General features: G+C 42.4%; 1 protein-coding gene across 1 annotated transcript in view; it reads right to left on the minus strand.

Moving 5' to 3' along the window:
* The window catches only part of plekhm3 (pleckstrin homology domain containing, family M, member 3), a 135,872-nt gene that overhangs the window by 83,446 nt on the left and 34,668 nt on the right, over window positions 1-17,758 (minus strand). Inside the window, exon 3 of the mRNA XM_056289979.1 lies at window positions 9,548-9,693. Within this exon, the coding sequence (XP_056145954.1) occupies window positions 9,548-9,693 (146 nt within the window). The remainder of the gene's footprint in view (window positions 1-9,547; window positions 9,694-17,758) is intronic.

Genomic DNA, 17,758 nt, shown 5'->3' on the forward strand with positions numbered 1-17,758 from the left:
TGTTGATGTGAGCTTCAAAAGATAATGTGCTGTCCAGGAGATACCCAGACTCTTAACCTGAGGCGATGGAGTAACTATAAAATTGTCAATAATTAAGAGAAAAACTATCAGGGTTGGCCAAAGTAGATTTAGTGCCTACTAGAAGGATCTCAGTTTTATCACTATTAAGTTTGAGGAAGAGGTATGAAGACCAGGATTTAATTTCTAGTAAGCAGTCAGAAAGGGAAGTGGGCGGATGAGTGGAGGTAGGCTTGGTGGACAGATAAAGCCGGGTGTCACCTGCACCGCAGTGAAATTGAATGCCAAATTTCCTGAAAATGTGGTCAAGAGTTAATAGGTAAATAATAAATAGGAGGGGTCCCAATACCGAGCCCTGGGGACCACCAGTAGTACCAGGAATGGACTGTGAGCTCACATTTTTAAGTTGGACAAACTGAGAGCAGCCAGAGAGATATGATCTAAACCAGTCAAGGGGGTGCCAGTTATTCCAATGGAAGCTTTCGAGGAGGATGTTATGTGAGATGGTATCAAAGGCTGCACTCAGATCAAGAAGGACAAATATGGTTAAGAGTCCAGAGTCAGCTGCCATCAACAGCTCATTAGTGAATTTCACCAAGGCTGTCTCCATACTGTGCATGGTGCGAAAACCAGACTGGAATTGTTCAAACATATTGTTGTTAGTCAAGTGAGCGTGTACCTGAGATACGACTGTTCTTTCAAATGTTTTAGAAAGAAATGGCAAATTTGAGATTGGGCAAAAATTATTCAAATTGTCGGGGTCTGCACCAGGTTTCTTGAGTATTGGAGTTATTGCAGCTGTTTTGAGAGATGAGGGAACAAGACCAGAGGTAAGGGAGGAATGTATGATATCAGTTATTAAAGAGGATAGAGAAGGTAGACAGGTTTTTACTAAATGAGTAGGAAGGGTGTCTAACTGTCAGGGAGATTATTTGGATTTGCGGATAAGACCAGATATTTCAGCAACAGTTGGGAGTTTAAAACTAGATAGTGAAGAAGAGAGGGGAACATAGAAGGGTGAATAAGATGAACTGTATCTAAACATCATCTAATCATCTTATTCATATTATTGTTCGACGAGGTCAATTGCTGATTAATATTTTCAATGTTGGCATTAAAAAAGGTCATGAAGGTGTTACATTGAGCAACTGAATACAGGTGAGGTGCAAGAGTGTCCAGTGGCCATAAAATATTGTTTACCATGGAAAACAGGGCTCTAGTGTTCTCTTTGCCTGATCTAAATAACTTTGCATAATAAGACGGTTTAGCTGTGGACAGAGCCTCCTTATAATGAAGTATGTGGTTGTTATACATGTCTTCATGAACAACAAGGCCAGTTTTTGTGTAAAGGCGTTCCAGGCGACAGCCTTTCGCTTTAAGCTAGTGTAGTGCAGGTGTACACCAAGGGGCAGAGAGAGAGAATGTGAGTGAGTGAGTGAGTGTGTGTGTGTGTGTGTGTGTGTGTGTGTGTGTGTGTGTGTGTGTGTGTGTGTGTATATAAAAGAAGAAACACTAAACGATAGGGAAAGTGCTCAACAAATAAGAAGCAAAATAATCCAGTGAGTCAAGTAAATTCTTTGAGAGAGTACAAGCCTGTTTCATGCCATAAGCAATCATCAGCTGTAGCTTTATTGACAGCTGATGATTGCTTATGGCATGAAACAGGCTTGTACGGTCTCAAAGAATTTACTTTTGAATGTTGCACCTCTCCCTTCCCCATTGGACATTGTGCACGTGATGTGCATGACGAGGCAGTAAATTGTATGTCCTTTTCTCAAGTAGCTTTGATGGCAGCTGATGACTGCTTATGGCATGAAACAGGCTTGTACTGTCTCATAAAGAATTTACTTGACTCACTGGATTATTTTGCTCCTTATTTGTTGAGTACTTTCCCTACCGTTGAGTGTTTCTTTAAGCAAAGTTATTTTCACACCTCATCTTGTTGAGTATTTTTGAAACCGAGACGGAACAAGTAAATTTCGGCTACTCGACAAAGAACATACCAGCACCGACGCAGAGAGACTACTTGATGTGCCTTATTTCAAAAACCAAGAAGTTCATAACAGCGGTAAGATGGAGAGCTTTTTTCTTCTAAATCCGGACGATAAACCAATTGACAAGAAAAATTATGGATTCAAATCTACAAAATCACCACCGTCCATCCCTGAATTGAAGCTCTTTGAAGATGGTATGCTCGAAATGATTAAAAACATCAAATTTAAACCACCAGTCAAAACATTCCAGAAGAAATTGCACAATGATTCAAAAACTTTAAAAGAAGATGATATGCTTCTAATTACAGCCGACAAAACCACTAACTTTTACACATTAAAACCCGAGCAATACGGTGACCTGCTAGAAAATAACGTTACAAAATCATACAAGAGGGCTGCAGAGATTGCCGAAAGAGAAGTAATGATGAAAGACAAAAAAACTGACTCGGACCTAAAATTAGACAACCGCATTGATGTCATTGCCCGGCACCAAGCCTTTATCACCCTGAAGGACCACAAACTGAACTTTTAAACAAGCCAACATGTAGACTGATCAACCCCACCAAAACGGAAATCAGAAAGTAAAAAAAAAATCATTGAAAACATTAACAATCTGTAATGTCCCTGCTTTGTAACACGTTTAGTAATGTTTCTGGTGTTAGTTTTAATGTTTATTCTGGTCACAAGGGGGCGCTCTAGGATAAGATTTGTATATGTGGGGTGTTCTTGGTTCACGTTAAGCCCGGAAGTAGCGGAGCTAGTGAAGAGTGTTAGTAGCCATGGCTAGCAGATGCACTAGCAGATGTACCGTTGTCGTTATGCAAATGTTTCAGTAAAGATTCCAAAATGCAGTTTCATGGTATTTGGGTTTTTATTTCAAAACTTTACACTAGCGACGAGGATTCAATTTTTTTTCCATTAACATGGCTGCTGCATTGCCGTCGTTCCCTGCCTTTGATATCAGTGATGAACAGAACTCAGCTGTCCATTGGAAGAAGTGGCTACAACGCTTTGAAAACTTCGTAGTTGCTCTAGATGTAAAGGATGGCACAAGAAAGCGTGCGATGCTTCTACATTATGCAGGGGAAGGTGTACAGGACGTCTTTGATACACTCACTGACACCGGGGAAGCAAAGGACTATAAACGAGCAAAAGACAAACTGAGTGAGCACTTCTCCCCTAAAATCAACATAGCCTACGAGACCTACAAATTCAGACAAGACAAGCAGCTAGCAGGGGAAACACTCGACTCCTATCACACCAGGCTGTGGCAATTAGCAGCAACTTGCGACTTTCCTGATGTAAAAAGAGAGATCAAAACTATGATTATTTAAATGTGCACATGTAATAAACTGCGGTGTCACGCGCTACAGAAATCAGAGATTACGTTGACCGAACTTCTCTCACTCGGTAGAACCATGGCACTTGCGGAGATTCAGGCATCGGCAATGGAACAAGTGCAGCTCAAATTAATCTAAGGGAAGATACTCTGGCAGTAGATGTGTGGAGGGGAGCTGTAAAGAAAAGATGCTACAACTGCTCTGGTATCTTTCCCCACCGTGATGAAATGCCGTGCCCGGCACTGGGGAAAACATGCAGCGCGTGTGGGGAAAAAAGGACATTCGCAAAATGCTGTAGCTCTAAGTGGCCACAAGGGAGCATCAGAGGTCGACAAGAGGTGCATTATGTACACACCAGTTGAAACAGTGGCATCACATCTCAAGGAACAAGAAACGCGGGCACAGAATCTTCTGAGGAGTATCTTTACACAGTCTCCCAACCAAAAGCAAATCTCCCACATGCAAAGATAAAGGTTAGTGACTGCAATATAAAAGGGATGCTTGATGCAGGGGCAACTGTGAATATCATCGATGAAACAACTTATCAGAGACTGAGACAGAAGCCCTCACTCACCAAATGCACGGTTCCCATATTTTCTTATGGTTCACACACACCTCTGCCTGCCCTAGGAAAATTCACCTCCCTGGTCAAATCCAAATCGTGCTTCACAAATGCAACATTCCATGTGCTACAAGGAAGTAATGGCAGTCTACTGGGCTATGACACTGCCAGTCAACTGGGACTAATCAAAATCACCAATGCTCTTCACACATCTCCACAACAGCCAGAGCAGCCCACCAGAACTTCAAACCAGACAGACGTGAGGGCAGTGGATGATCTCCTCACTGAGTATGCTGACCTCTTTCAGGGGATTGGAAAACTGAATGACTTTCAAGTCAAGTTGCACATAAAGAGAGATGTCCCTGCTGTCGCACAACCTCACAGAAGAGTACCTTTTCATGTAAGGAAGCGAAATGAGGCTGAACTGCAACGTCTAGAGGACCTTGACATCATCGAGAAGGTGGATGGTCCCACTTCCTGTGTCTCTCCAATCGTTCCTGTTCCAAAACCTAAAGACCCGGAAGCAGTGCGCATTTGGGTGGACACAAGGATACCAAATCAGGCCATCGAAGACAGAACGACATCTCACACCTAAAGTAGATGATGTGATACAATCACTCAATGGAGCCAGGTTCTTCTCAAAGCTAGATTTGAACAGTGGGTATCATCAGCTAGAACTAGAGTCATCCTCTCGGTATATCACAACATTCTCCACCCATGTAGGGCTGCAACATTACAAAAGACTGAGCTTTGGAGTTTCATCGGCTGCAGAGGTGTTCCAAAATGCCATTCAACAAGCCCTGGATGGCATCCCAGGAGTAATCTACCTAAGTGATGACATATTCGTGTTTGGAAGAATAAGAGCTGCCCATGACCAAGCTCTTGGAGAAACGTTTCAGTGACTGAGGGAGAAGAACCTCACTCTCAACAAGGCCAAGTGCTCATACGCACAAACCGCTCTGGACTTCTTTGGATACACATTCTCAGATGGAGGATTCTCTCCGGAACCCAAGAAGGTTCAGGCGCTTCACAGCGCTGCTGCTCCGACTAATGCCACTGAAGTCCACAGTCTTCTGAGCATGGCAAATTACAGTGCCCGTTTCATCAAGGGTTTTGCCATAATAACCCAACCTCTGAGAGAACTTACAAAAAAGACTGTTCGTTGGACCTGGGCGGAAGAGCACCAGAGGTCTCTCAATGAGATGAAACGAAGTCTAACAAGTGATGCTGTGATGATCTACTTTGGCCCACACAGACTAACTGAACTGGTCGTTGACGCAAGTCCAGTAAGTCTTGGGGCTGTGTTGGCACAAAGGAATGGCTCAAATGAACCAGCTAGAGTGATAAGCTATGCAAGTAGAGCGCTGTCCCCCATTGAACAAAAATACTCACAAACAGAATGGGAAGCACTTGCGATTGTGTGGAGCTGTGAACATTTTCACACATACCTTTATGGAGCACCCTTTATACTTATCAGTGATCACAAACCGTTGGAATGGTTTTCAACAACCCCAAATCCAAGCCACCTGCTCGTAGAGAACGCTGGAGTCTACGTCTGCAGCCTTACAACTACACAGTCCGCTACAAGTCTGGTAAGGACAACCCAGCAGACTATATGTCACGCCACCATGCATGAGTATCACATATCTCTCATGACATTTCAGACAATGAAAAACAAGCGGAAGAATATGTCAACTTTGTTACAGCAAATGCTGTCCCTAAGGCAATGACACAGTGAAATTCAAGAGGCGACCAAAACTGACCCCACTCTGTGCGAAGCCATTCGACTCATCAAAGAAGGCTCATGAGAGTCGCTGTCCGAAAAACAAGATGTTGCTGACGGAGTGGATTTTGCTGCTCTAATGTCATTCAAGAAAATCAAAGATAAACTAACTGTGACCACTACAGATGATACTGTGCTACGAGGCACAAGGATCGTATTCCCTCATTCATTACAAATCAAGGCCTTGTCACTGGCACACGAAGGCCATCAGGGGGTGGTCAAAACTAAGAAGTTGATCAGAGAGAAAGTCTGATTCCCTGGCATTGATAGAGAAGTAGAAACCATGATAGCTGGCTGCATCCCATGCCAGGCTGTTGTGCCTAATCACATGCAAGAACCTCCACGCATGTCTGAGCTACCATCGTTACCATGGGAAAAAGTTAGTGTGGACTTCTGTGGTCCATTCCCTTCTGGTGATAACCTTTTGGTGGTTATAGATGAATTCTCCAGGTATCCAGAGGTAGAAATTCTGCAGTCCACGTCAGCCAGAGCCACGATACCTAAACTCGACAAAATATTCTTTACACTGGGAATTCCACTGGAGGTCAAAACTGACAATGGCCCAACCTTCCAAAGCTCGGAAAATGCAGACTTTGCTACATACTTGGGTTTCAGGCATAGGAAGATAACTCCGATGTGGCCTCAGGCCAATGCTGAAGCTGATTGCTTCATATGTACCCTTGAAAAGACCATACATGCTGCCTATGTTGAAGGTCGCCCATGGAAACAGACTCTGTATGCATTCCTCCGCAACTACCGTGCCACGCCTCACTACTCAACTGGAATGGTGCCTGCAGATTGTGCTGTTCGGTAGGCCCCTCAGAATCAAGCTGCCTGAATCTCCTCTTCCCTTCCAGTCTCAGGCTGATGCAAAGCTACAACAAGCAAATGCAGTGGCAAAGAACAGGATGAAACACAATGCTGACAGGATGCGCCATGCTGCTCCTTTGGCTGTGAAAGTAGGCGACAGGGTCCTGTGTCATCAAAAGAAGGAAGGGAAGCTATGCCCTGCTTACAATCCCCGCCCATGCAGGGTCATCGCCATCAAAGGCTCCATATGGTGACAGTCAAACACAATAACCATGTCATCACCAGAAACTCAACCCACTTCAAGATCCTCCCAATGGCTGAAAATCACCACTCTCAGCAATGTGGTTTGAATGGCATGGACTGGACCGAAATCCACCCTGAACAAATCCCAGAGCCCTTAGCCCCTAACCCCCCTCGACCACAGTCACCTGTTCAGAGATACTCAGTCAGAGTAAACAGAAGACCCCCGTCATACCTCACTGACTTTAAAGTGAAATGACTAAAAGGTATAATGCAAGAGAAAGTTTGAGTTAGACTGGTTAATAGTTATTGTTAAAAAAAAAAGAAGGATCCGACTATGGCCGGACTCGATGAAGCAGCAATCATTGGCAACACTGTCTTCGGGAGGGGGGCGGAGTCGGCTTGTGTTCGTCATGTGAATGCGTCTCTGTGTGTGTCGGAAAAAACAGTGGTTCGGCTTGGATTCGCCTTGTCACGAAAGTGGGGAGGCGCTTTCCTTCGAGACTGCCGGCCGGAGAGTTGCAGTTGGCGAACGCATGCAATACGAGGGTGGGTGTTTGAATTAAAATAGGGATCAATTGGCCACTAAATTGGGAGAAAAAAGGGAAAAATCAGAAATAAATTAAAAAAAAAAAAAAGAAGTAAGGAATGGAGGGTTGTAATGTCCATGCTTTGTAACATGTTTAGTAATGTTTCTGGTGTTAGTTTTAATGTTTATTCTGGTCACAAAGGCGGCGCTCTATGTTAAGTGTGGGACGCTCTTGGTTCACGTTAAGCCCAGAAGTAGCGGAGCTAGTGATGAGTGTTAGTAGCCATGGCTAGCAGATGCACTAGCAGATGTACCGTTGTCGTTATGCAAATGTTTCAGTAAAGATTCCAAAACACAGCTTCATGGTATTTGAGTTTTTCTTTCAAAACTTTACGCAATCAAATCTTGAAAAAAAAAGTCCCCGTAAACCAATGGAAAAACACAGACCAAGTTAGAATGGTAAGACCAAGTTAGAATGGTTTAAGAAAATAGATGACAAGAACTGCAAATTAATGTTTTGATATCTGCGAGTTCTACCCCTCCATAAGCAAAGGGTTACTATCCAAAGCCATTGATTTTGCAGCAAAACACAGAGTGATATCCGAGCAAGACAGAGACATTATATACCAGGCGAAGGAATCACTTTTGTACCACAAGGGAAACCTGTGGCAGAAAAAAAGGTAGTAGCAAATTTGATGTAACCATGGGCAGCTTCTACTGGGCGGAAACTTGTGAACTAATTGGAGTATATTTGATATCTCAACTACAAGACCTAGACATCAATGTTGGACTCTATAGGGATGATGGGATAGCAATTTGTAACAAAACATCAAGAGAGGTCAAGCAAACTAAGAAAACAATCTGCAAAATATTCTCAAACAATGGGCTAAAAATCATTATTGAAGCAAACAAAAAACAAATTGACTTTCTTGACATCTCAGTGGACCTTAGGAACCGCACATACAAGCCGTACATTAAGCCCAACAACACACTGCAGTAGGTTCATAGAGAAAGCAACCACCCACCCTCTATCTTGAAGAACATCCCAGAAAGCATTAATAGCAGACTCTCAAAATTACCATCTACTGAGTCCATCTTCAATGAAGCTACACCCCCATACCAAGATGCATTATGCATTACAAAAGAGTGGTTATAATTTTAAGCTCAAATACAACCTACCATTAAATACTGACTGCCAGCAAATCAACAAACGTAGCAGAAAATGAAACATCACCTGGTACAACCCACTCTACAGTGATACCGATACCATGACCACAAACATCGGTAAGCAGTTTTTTTTTAACTTTTGGATAAGTGTTTTACCCCGGGCCATCAACTGAGAAAGATATTCAATAGGAACACCATCAAAATTAGTTACAGTTGCCTGCCTAACATTCAACAAATAATATTGGCCCACAACACAAGAATCACGAACAAATTGATGACACCTTCATCACAACTGGACTCCACCAGCTCCAACTGTCATGTGAACGACTCATGCCCCCTCGAAGGAAAATGCCAGACGAAAGGAGTTATCGGCAAATTAGAGACATATGTCGGTCTGACAGAGGGAACATTCAAAAAGAGGTTTAATACACACATGTGTAACTTTAGAAACAACTGTTTAAAGAATGTAATATCTTTAAGCCGTTACTATATTTGGCCATTGGTGGACAGAAACATTAATTATTCAACCACCTGGAAAATTCTCTCAAAGAACAAAGCATATTCAACCAGCAGTAAAATGTGCAGTCTATATTTAACTAAAAAATATTTTATCATTTGCAAACCAGCAATGTTCACATTGAATAACAGGAATGAATTGGCCAGCAGTTGGAGACATAGATCCCCGCCCCCCATTGGACCGTTAGTGATCACGTGTTTTTGAATTTTTGAATGTCGAACCGCCGTTAGCGATCATGTGTTTTCTAATTTTTGAATGTTGCATCTCTCTCGTCCCTATTGGCCACTGTGCACGTGATGTGCATGACGAGATGGTGTGTCCTTTCCTCAAGTAGCTTTCTTGGCAGTAGATGATTGCTTATGGCGTGAAACAGGCTTGTACTGTCTAATAAATAATTTACTTGACTCACTGGATTATTTTGCTCCTTAATTGTTGAGCACTTTCCCTACTGTTAAGGGTTTCTTTAAACAAAGATATATATATATATATATATATATATATATATATATATATATATATATATATATATATATATATATATATATGCACACACACACAATTTTATTATGTTTATAGTATGTTCCCACCTTGTGTTTGCTGGTGTCCCAGTTGTGTATCAGCCGTGCCGGGATCAGGAAAGTGTTGTCTTGGTGACAGCTCTGGCAATAGTACCAACCACTGTAGCAGCAGACCTTCGCCTTGCCCCATAACAAGCCCACCGGACGCTGACAGCCTGGGATGAAAGCAATCGGTAAAGCTTGTGCATATGCATGATCCCTTTGCTAATCAATCATACTAAAGATATGGTATGATAGCAAATTCCCTAGCTGATGCTACAGACAGTATTTTGTATTAATGGCACATATGCCTGAGAACTGGTAAGGATTGGAAGGTGTCCTCTAGAGGTCTGTGAATGAAGGGGATGTAGGCAGCACTTATTCATTAGAGAAGAGGGCTGCACATTTTTTAATTAAAACCTACATTATATATATATATACATATATACATACATACATACATACATACATACATACATACATACATACATACATACATACATACATACATACATACATACATACATAAATACACACACACACACACACACACACACACACACACATATATATATATATATATATATCATCCATCTCTGCCACCCAATGACTGCTGGGATAGGCTCCAGCATCCCCATGACCCTGAGAGCAGGATATATATACAAAATAGCTCAAAGTTGTTAAATGGCAGAACAAGCCTTTTTTGTGCCCAGCACACTCATCAGCTGCCTACATGGTTACAGCAAATGTAACAATTTATACCGATTGCCTACGTTCTATGTGCGGCATCCAATTACAGGCTGAGGGGATGGGCCAAGTTACGGTTAGAACATTGATACATTTGATCTGGAGTAGGGGATCCCCCTATCATCCCTACCATATCCCCATCCCCCTACCCCAGTTCAAATGTATCAATGTTCTAACCGTAGCTCAGCCCATCCCCCACCCTGTAATTGGACACAACACATAGAACATAGGCATGTTCTAATGACATTTGCTGTAACCGTGTAGGCAGCTGATGAGTGCGCTGAGCACGAAACAGGCTTGTGCTGCCATTTAACAACTTTAAACTGAGCTATAAAATATATCTTTGCTCCAGAATTGTTGAGCTCTTTTTTCTACATCGAAGGTTTCATTGCAACATCCTGTGGACACACACACATATATATATATATATATATATATATATATATATATACATATATATACATATATGAATCGAGGAAAAGGAGAGGCGATGGCAGGGGTGTGTGATGTCTGAGTTCGAGCAGGTGAGGGGTGTGAAAGTGGGCTGATTAAACCTGCAGTGCAGCATATTCAAGTCATCAGCTAGTTGAAGGTTCTCTACAGTGTGGGGGAGGGTTTCCTGTAGTTGGTGATGTCCTGCAGGCCTCTCTACACAGATGCAGGATCGTTAGCTGAAAACTTGTTTGTTAGCTTTTCAGTACAGCCCCTTTTGAGAGATTCTGAGATACTTTATTGATCCCCTTAGGGAAATTAAGCTCTGCATTTAACCCATGCTGGCTGTGTAGCTAGGACCAGTGGGCAGCCGCCGTGCACCAACCGGGGACCAACTCCAGTAAGTCTTGCCATGCCTCAGTCAAGGGCACAGACAGGAGTATAAACTCTAACATCTTTTTTTGATTGGATACTCTGATCTCCTTTTTCAGTTTTTTCTGTCTTGATTGTACAGGATCCTATCTCCACTCCTGTAAGCCTCCTCCTTGGCCTGACGAAGCTGCCTGAGTTTTGTTGTGAACCAGGCCTTATTGCTATTGAAGGTGCAGAAAGTTTTAGTGGGCACAGACATCCTCACAAAAGCTGATGTAAGATGTCAGTTTCAGTAAGTTTGTCGACCTCTGTAGCTGCAGCCTAATAAACACTCCAATCAGTGCAGTCAAAGCAGGCCTTAAGCTCCAATCACTGGATAACAAAGGTTTTGCTTCCTGAACACCTTTGGGTGTATTTTATGGCTTTTGGGCTGCCGATCATGAAAATCACCTTAAAATGTTCCTATCACATCGCGTTTTGTAGATTTAATCAATTTTGTGATTTCCCATCATATTTTAGGACTACTGGTATATTGCCCACAAGGCAAGCTGTTTTGGTCGGTCCAAGCATGACTGGGCATGCACTCAGTGTATATACATGCCTTCACCCGAAATGAGTAAAACACAATTTAATACAAAGATAGTAATGATTCACTATCTTCATATTCAAATGTGAGGCTGCACCCTAGACGACACTATTTGGTGCTCTATAGTGTCCCTTAGCAAGATTTTCTGTTGTTCGGTGGCACAGCATAGCTGAGATGGCCGCAGAAGAATCCTGTTGCTTTTTGCCAGAACTGCTGCCGAGTTGACAAACAGATCTGCCGGTTGCCGGAACCGCTGTCAATTTGACTGAGCAGAGCAGCCATGGTTTACCCTTTCCGGGTACTGACAGCTGGGTTGACTGTGCCCGGGGATTTTAATTCAGAGGCACCTTCTCCTACCCTTTGCCTAAAGAGGCATCAACCTACAAGGCAGCAGGTGGCTTTGTTGTCAGAGTGTTTCCTTCTCCTAGCCTTTGCCTAAAGAGGCATTAACCCACAAGGCAGCAGGTGGATCTGAAATCAGAGTTCCCTTCTCCTATCCCAATATGTTGGCTGGACTTAGCACCATGGGAAGTACCATACAGACATGCAGGAGGACCAGATATATCAGTAGGGACGTCATCCTTAGCCAAAGGGCCCTTGCTGAGTTAAGGTGCTACCCCTCTACAGCCTGTAGTTGCAGTTTAGCGTCTTACCCAGGACTTACATAGCATAGCACCTACACTGCACTCAGTGCAGGTGCTATGCAAATGTTGACTAGGCATGCCTGGGCATGCTTAGTCAGGTTAGATGCTGGCAGACAGGCTATAAAAGCTGCTCATATTTACAGCTGCTGTTTGGACGCATGTTGATACACATGTTCTTCATGTAATAGCATAGTGAGTATACAGGAAGTCCCCGGGTTACGAATGCCCAACTTACGAATGCCCATACTTACTAACCGATATCCATAAAGCCTTTTTTTTTGTTTTTGAAATCGAGTTACACACAATGGATCCTAGTAACAAACGGACGGACTTCTTTGCACAACGCTAAAAATGCTGTGCATTTTAGGAGGTTCGGTTCGTCAGCCCGAAGGAGAACAATGCCATGCTGTCGTCACCATTTTAAGTCAGATTGCATAAATGTTGTTGTGAGCGTTGTGTTTTCGATTACATTTTTTGTGTGTTTACCCTAGTAATCATGGCTTCAAAGCGTAAATCTCATGCAAGTGATTGTGATGCATCGAAGAAAATGAAAACGATCACGATTGAAACAAAAGTGGAAATAATAAAGCATTCAGAGGTGTAACGCCAGCAAACATTGGAAAAGTGTTAGGCTACAGTCGATCAATGATCGGGACAATTATAAAAAACAAGGCTCTGTCCCAATGAAGGTGACAATTATCACTAAGCAACGCAGTAGTTTAATTATTGAAATGGAAAGGCTATTGGTCATTTGGTTAGAGGATCAAAATTAGCGTAATATTCCTATTAGGCTTGGCTCAGTGCAAGAAAAGGCTCGAAGCCTTTTCAGTGATTTAAAGGCTGCATGTGTAGCAAGTGAAGGTGCTTGTGATGAAGAATTTGTTCCAAGTAGGGGTTCGTTCAAGGGAGGATAAATTTACACAATACATTGCAAGGTGAAGCAGTGAGTGCTGTGAGTTTAATGAAATGCTGAAAAAAATACACATATTGAGGAGGGAGGTTACCTGAGCAACTATTTAATGTAGGCGAGACTGGCCTTTTTTGGAAAAAAAAATCCTGAAAGGACTTCAAAAGAGGAAAAAAACTGCTCCAGGGCATAAGGTGTCCAAGGATAGGCTAATGTTAATTGCTTAGTGGTAATGCATCCGGGGTTTTCAAGCTTAAACCTGTGCTTGTGTTCGCCCCCTAGATCCGAGGGCACTTAGCCGAGTCATCTATCACTTCCTGTTATTTAGAAGGCAAACCCAAAAGCTTGGTTAACAAAAGCTCTCTTTGAAGATTGGTTCCTGAACTTTTTTGTTCCTGCTGCTGAACATTACTGCTTGGCCAAGAAGATTCCTTTCAAAATTCTCCTTGTGCTTGACAACGCCCCTGGACATCCAATCACTTTAGACAAACTTCATCCCAATGTAAAGGTAATCTTTTTACCACCCAACACCACATCAGTACTTCAGCCAATGGATCAGGGAATCATTGCCTCCTTTAAGGCTTACTATTTATGCCAGACCTTCTCACAAGCCGTCAGGGCTACCGAACATGATGCAATGAGTACTGGAGGAATTACAACATGGCATAAAAAACATTGCAGATTCTTGGGAGGAAGTGAAGAAAACCAACACTAAAGGAGTCTGGAACAAGTTGTGCCCCCAATTCGCAGATGGTTTTAAAGAGTTTACAGATGAGGATATCAACGAAGCCAGGCAAGCTGTGGTTGACATTGGTAATAATCAACTGCAGTTAGATGTCAATGAAGATTATGTCTTAGACTTGCTTGAATCCCATGCCGAAGAATCGACCAATGAGGACCTTATGGAGCAGGAGCAGCAAATGATAGCATTTGAGGAAGAAGGCAGGGACGTAGAAACCCCAGAACCCAAGAAGTTTTTGATGAAGGAGTTAGCTGAAGCCGTTTGTCTCATTGAAGCAGTAATAGCAAACTTAGAGGAGCAAGATCCTAACGCAGAGAGGTTCGGCAAAGTTTACTAGATAGTTACTGACGGCCTCAGCTGGTACAAGGCCATTTATAATGAGAAAAAGAAAAGCTCTCTTCAAGCCACCCTTGATGTTTATTTAAGAAATTGACTTCAGAAGTTAACCTTCACTCTACAGCAGCAGAATCAGGCCCTGACTCTCCAGTAGCAGTATCAATCCCTGACTCTCCAGCACAAGGCCGATCCTCTCCAACACCAGGCCTATCATCAAATTAATAAAGTCATTTTAATTGTTAATTAAGGCTCCTGTGGGATGGTGGCCCTGTGGTTAGCACTATTGCCTCACAGCAAGAAGGTCCTGGGTTCAAACTCCGGAGTTGTCGAACCTTGGGGTCATCCCAGGTCATCCTCTGTGTGGAGTTTGAATGTTCTCCCCGTGTCTGTGGTGGGTTTTCTCCGGGTGCTCCAATTTCCCCCACCATCAAAAAAGACATGCATGTTAGGGTTAATACTCCTGTCTGTGCCCCTGACCAAGACATGGCAAGAAAAACTGGAGTTAGTCCCCAGGCGCTGCACGGCGGCTGCCCACTCTCCTAGCTAAACAGCTAGGATGGGTTAAATGCAGGGCATAATTTCCCAACAGGGATTAAAAAAATATATCAAAATCTAATCAAAAATCCTTCCGGTATGCAAGATATCAATTAGAACGAGAGTACGTGTTAACCTTTAATTATCTTTTCTTTTCTATCTAAGCAGTTTAAGAAATGTTTTTTTGTTTTTATACCTATACACACATTCTCTCTCACTTATACACTACTGTAGTTACATTTATTATTACCACATTATTATATTAATGATGTTTCTGATAACATTTAATATACTATATACTAAGACAAACATTTGACTAATTGATGCTAGATGTGAACTGTACGTAACTGTTCTGACTTGTGCACAAATTCAACCTACGAACAGACTCAAAAACGGAACTCACTCATAATCCGGGGACTTTCTTGTACTTAACAATAGGATTTATTGTCCTCAGGAAGATGTAATACAGCAGAAATGTCTCACATGATTTGTGCATATATACTAAAATTGTAAATGCCAATAAACATTTTTTTTAAAAATGTCTCGTCAATGTTGCATTTTCCTGATTGGTCAGTATTTTGAATGTTTGCAAATGTTTAAGGTATATTTGGTCAGTATTTTGAATGTTTGCAAATGTTTAAGGTGTATTACACTAAAACTGTTTCAACTCAACATGTTTTTGCTTTTAAAGTTGCATTAAATACTACATAGCCTCTCAATGACCACTGCCACTACCATCACATCACACACTCCATCTCTTGTACCACCCGTAACCCCCACACTCCCAGACCCAACCAATAACACAGAAATACCCTAGTGACCACCTTGTAGACCAAAGAGAGGTGGCTAACCATGAGCCATGTGTATGCAGGTTTTCATTCCAACCAGACTCCATACCAGGTGATTTCACTGATTAATAACACCTCAACCAAAGAGGAAAAATATGTCAGTGAAATTACCTGTGTGGAGTCTGGTTGGAATGACAACCTGCAGACATGTGGCTCTCAGTGGCAGGTTTGCCACCCCTGTTCTAGCAATACTCTAGCAGTCAGATGGTAGACCACAGTAACCAACTAGCAACACCCTAGCAACAGAGTTGCAATGCCTTCACAACCATTTGACAGACCATAGCAACCACCTAGCAACACCCTGGCAATTAGAACAAAGCAACTACCTAGGAGAGACTAAGAACAGCCCGGCAACCGCATAATAACATCTTAGCAACCACCTGGTTGAACAAAGTATCACCCTAGGAACACCACAGAAACCACCTGATAGACCATAGCAATTTAAATAACAGCCTTACAGTCAGCATTCCACTGCCTTTATTTTTTCTTTATTCTGTCTCTTTACCAAAGGATGGTAATGTGAATTCAGGACAGCACTACATTCTTGGTCTACTATTGGGTTGTCTGGTGTCTTTTTGGCCACCAAAATGCCTATGAGCTTGCAACTGCTCATTGGCTGTCAAAAAAAAAAAACAGGTTCAAAACTATTACTTGAAATCAAGCAGGACTTAAAATGTGGATGTTTAAAAGCTTAAGCACCAATCTTCCTGCATTCTTGGTATAACCAACACTTTTGTACTTGAGTGGTACCTTATTTATAAAATTCACTATGACTGTTGTTCATATATGCATTCAATTTATGCTTGCAGTAATCACAAGCATTGTACTCAGAAAATTAAACTTCTAAGTCAGAGATACTCAGACTTTGCCAAGTCAGAACCCACATTGACAATATTTCTTTTGGGAAGAGCCACATTAGAAAAATGCCTCCTCACCCAACCTTCGCATCGACATAGGTTGCTCTTATTGAGAAATTGGATTATCAACGTTACTGCTGGAAACTGTGAATCATACTTTGCTGGAATCCACCAACTATCACACAGAGAGAAGCTTCCTGCAAGCAAAACAGTCAGAAATTGGGAGTTACAGATCATTCATTGAAACCAATACTCAGTGTGGAACATTGCCAGACAAGAACCGTTATTAATTCTACACAAGGATTAATCAGAACACTTTTTTCATCCCCGAGGGAAAATTGGGTTCTGTTACAGACACTCAAGCTCTACTAAGAAAAAAACTAAAAACTAACAAGATACAAGATAACAGGAAAATAGAAACAAATAGAAACAAAAGATAAAATGAACAGAAATAAGAACAAAATACATCAACAAGCATGATGCACATAACACCCTATCTACACTGCACTACTGCAGCACAAAACAAACAGCACAAACAAAACCCGACAGGGTAAAAAAAAGTCAAAGGGCCAGTCCAATGACCATTAACTCCAAGTATCTGACACTCTGAGGGAGGAGTTGTAAAGTTTGATGGCCACAGGCAGGAATGACCTCCTGTGGCGCTCTGTAGTGCATTTCGGCAGAATGAGTCTATTACTAAATGTACTCCTGTGCCCAACCAGCACGTCATGGAGTGGGTGGGAGACATTGTCCGTGATGGTACATAATTTCAACAATGTCCTCCTCTCAGAAACTGCCACCAGAGAATCCAGTTCCACCCACACAACGTCACTGACCTTGCGGATCAGTTTATTGAGCCTGTTTGCATCCACTACCCTCAACCTGCTGCCAAAACACACAAAAGCAAACAGGAGAGCACTGGCCACCACAGACTCATACCACATCCTGAGCAGTGTCTGGCAGATTTTGAAGGACCTCAGCCTCCTCAAAAAGTAGAGATGGCTCTGTCCCTTCTTGTAGTGTCCTTAGCCTAGTGTAGTGTTCTTAGCCCAGTACCGTTTATTGTCTATATACACCCCTAGGTACTTGTGGTATTCCACACTGACCCCCTGGATGGAGACAGAAGTAACTGGTGCCATGTTCCTCCTCAGATCAACAACCAGCTCCTTTGTCTTAGTCACGTTGAGCTGCAGATGGTTCCGCTCAAACCATGTGACAAAGTTTCCTACCACAGCC

Source organism: Lampris incognitus, chromosome 11, assembly GCF_029633865.1.
Source record: "Lampris incognitus isolate fLamInc1 chromosome 11, fLamInc1.hap2, whole genome shotgun sequence".
NCBI lineage: Eukaryota > Metazoa > Chordata > Actinopteri > Lampriformes > Lampridae > Lampris > Lampris incognitus.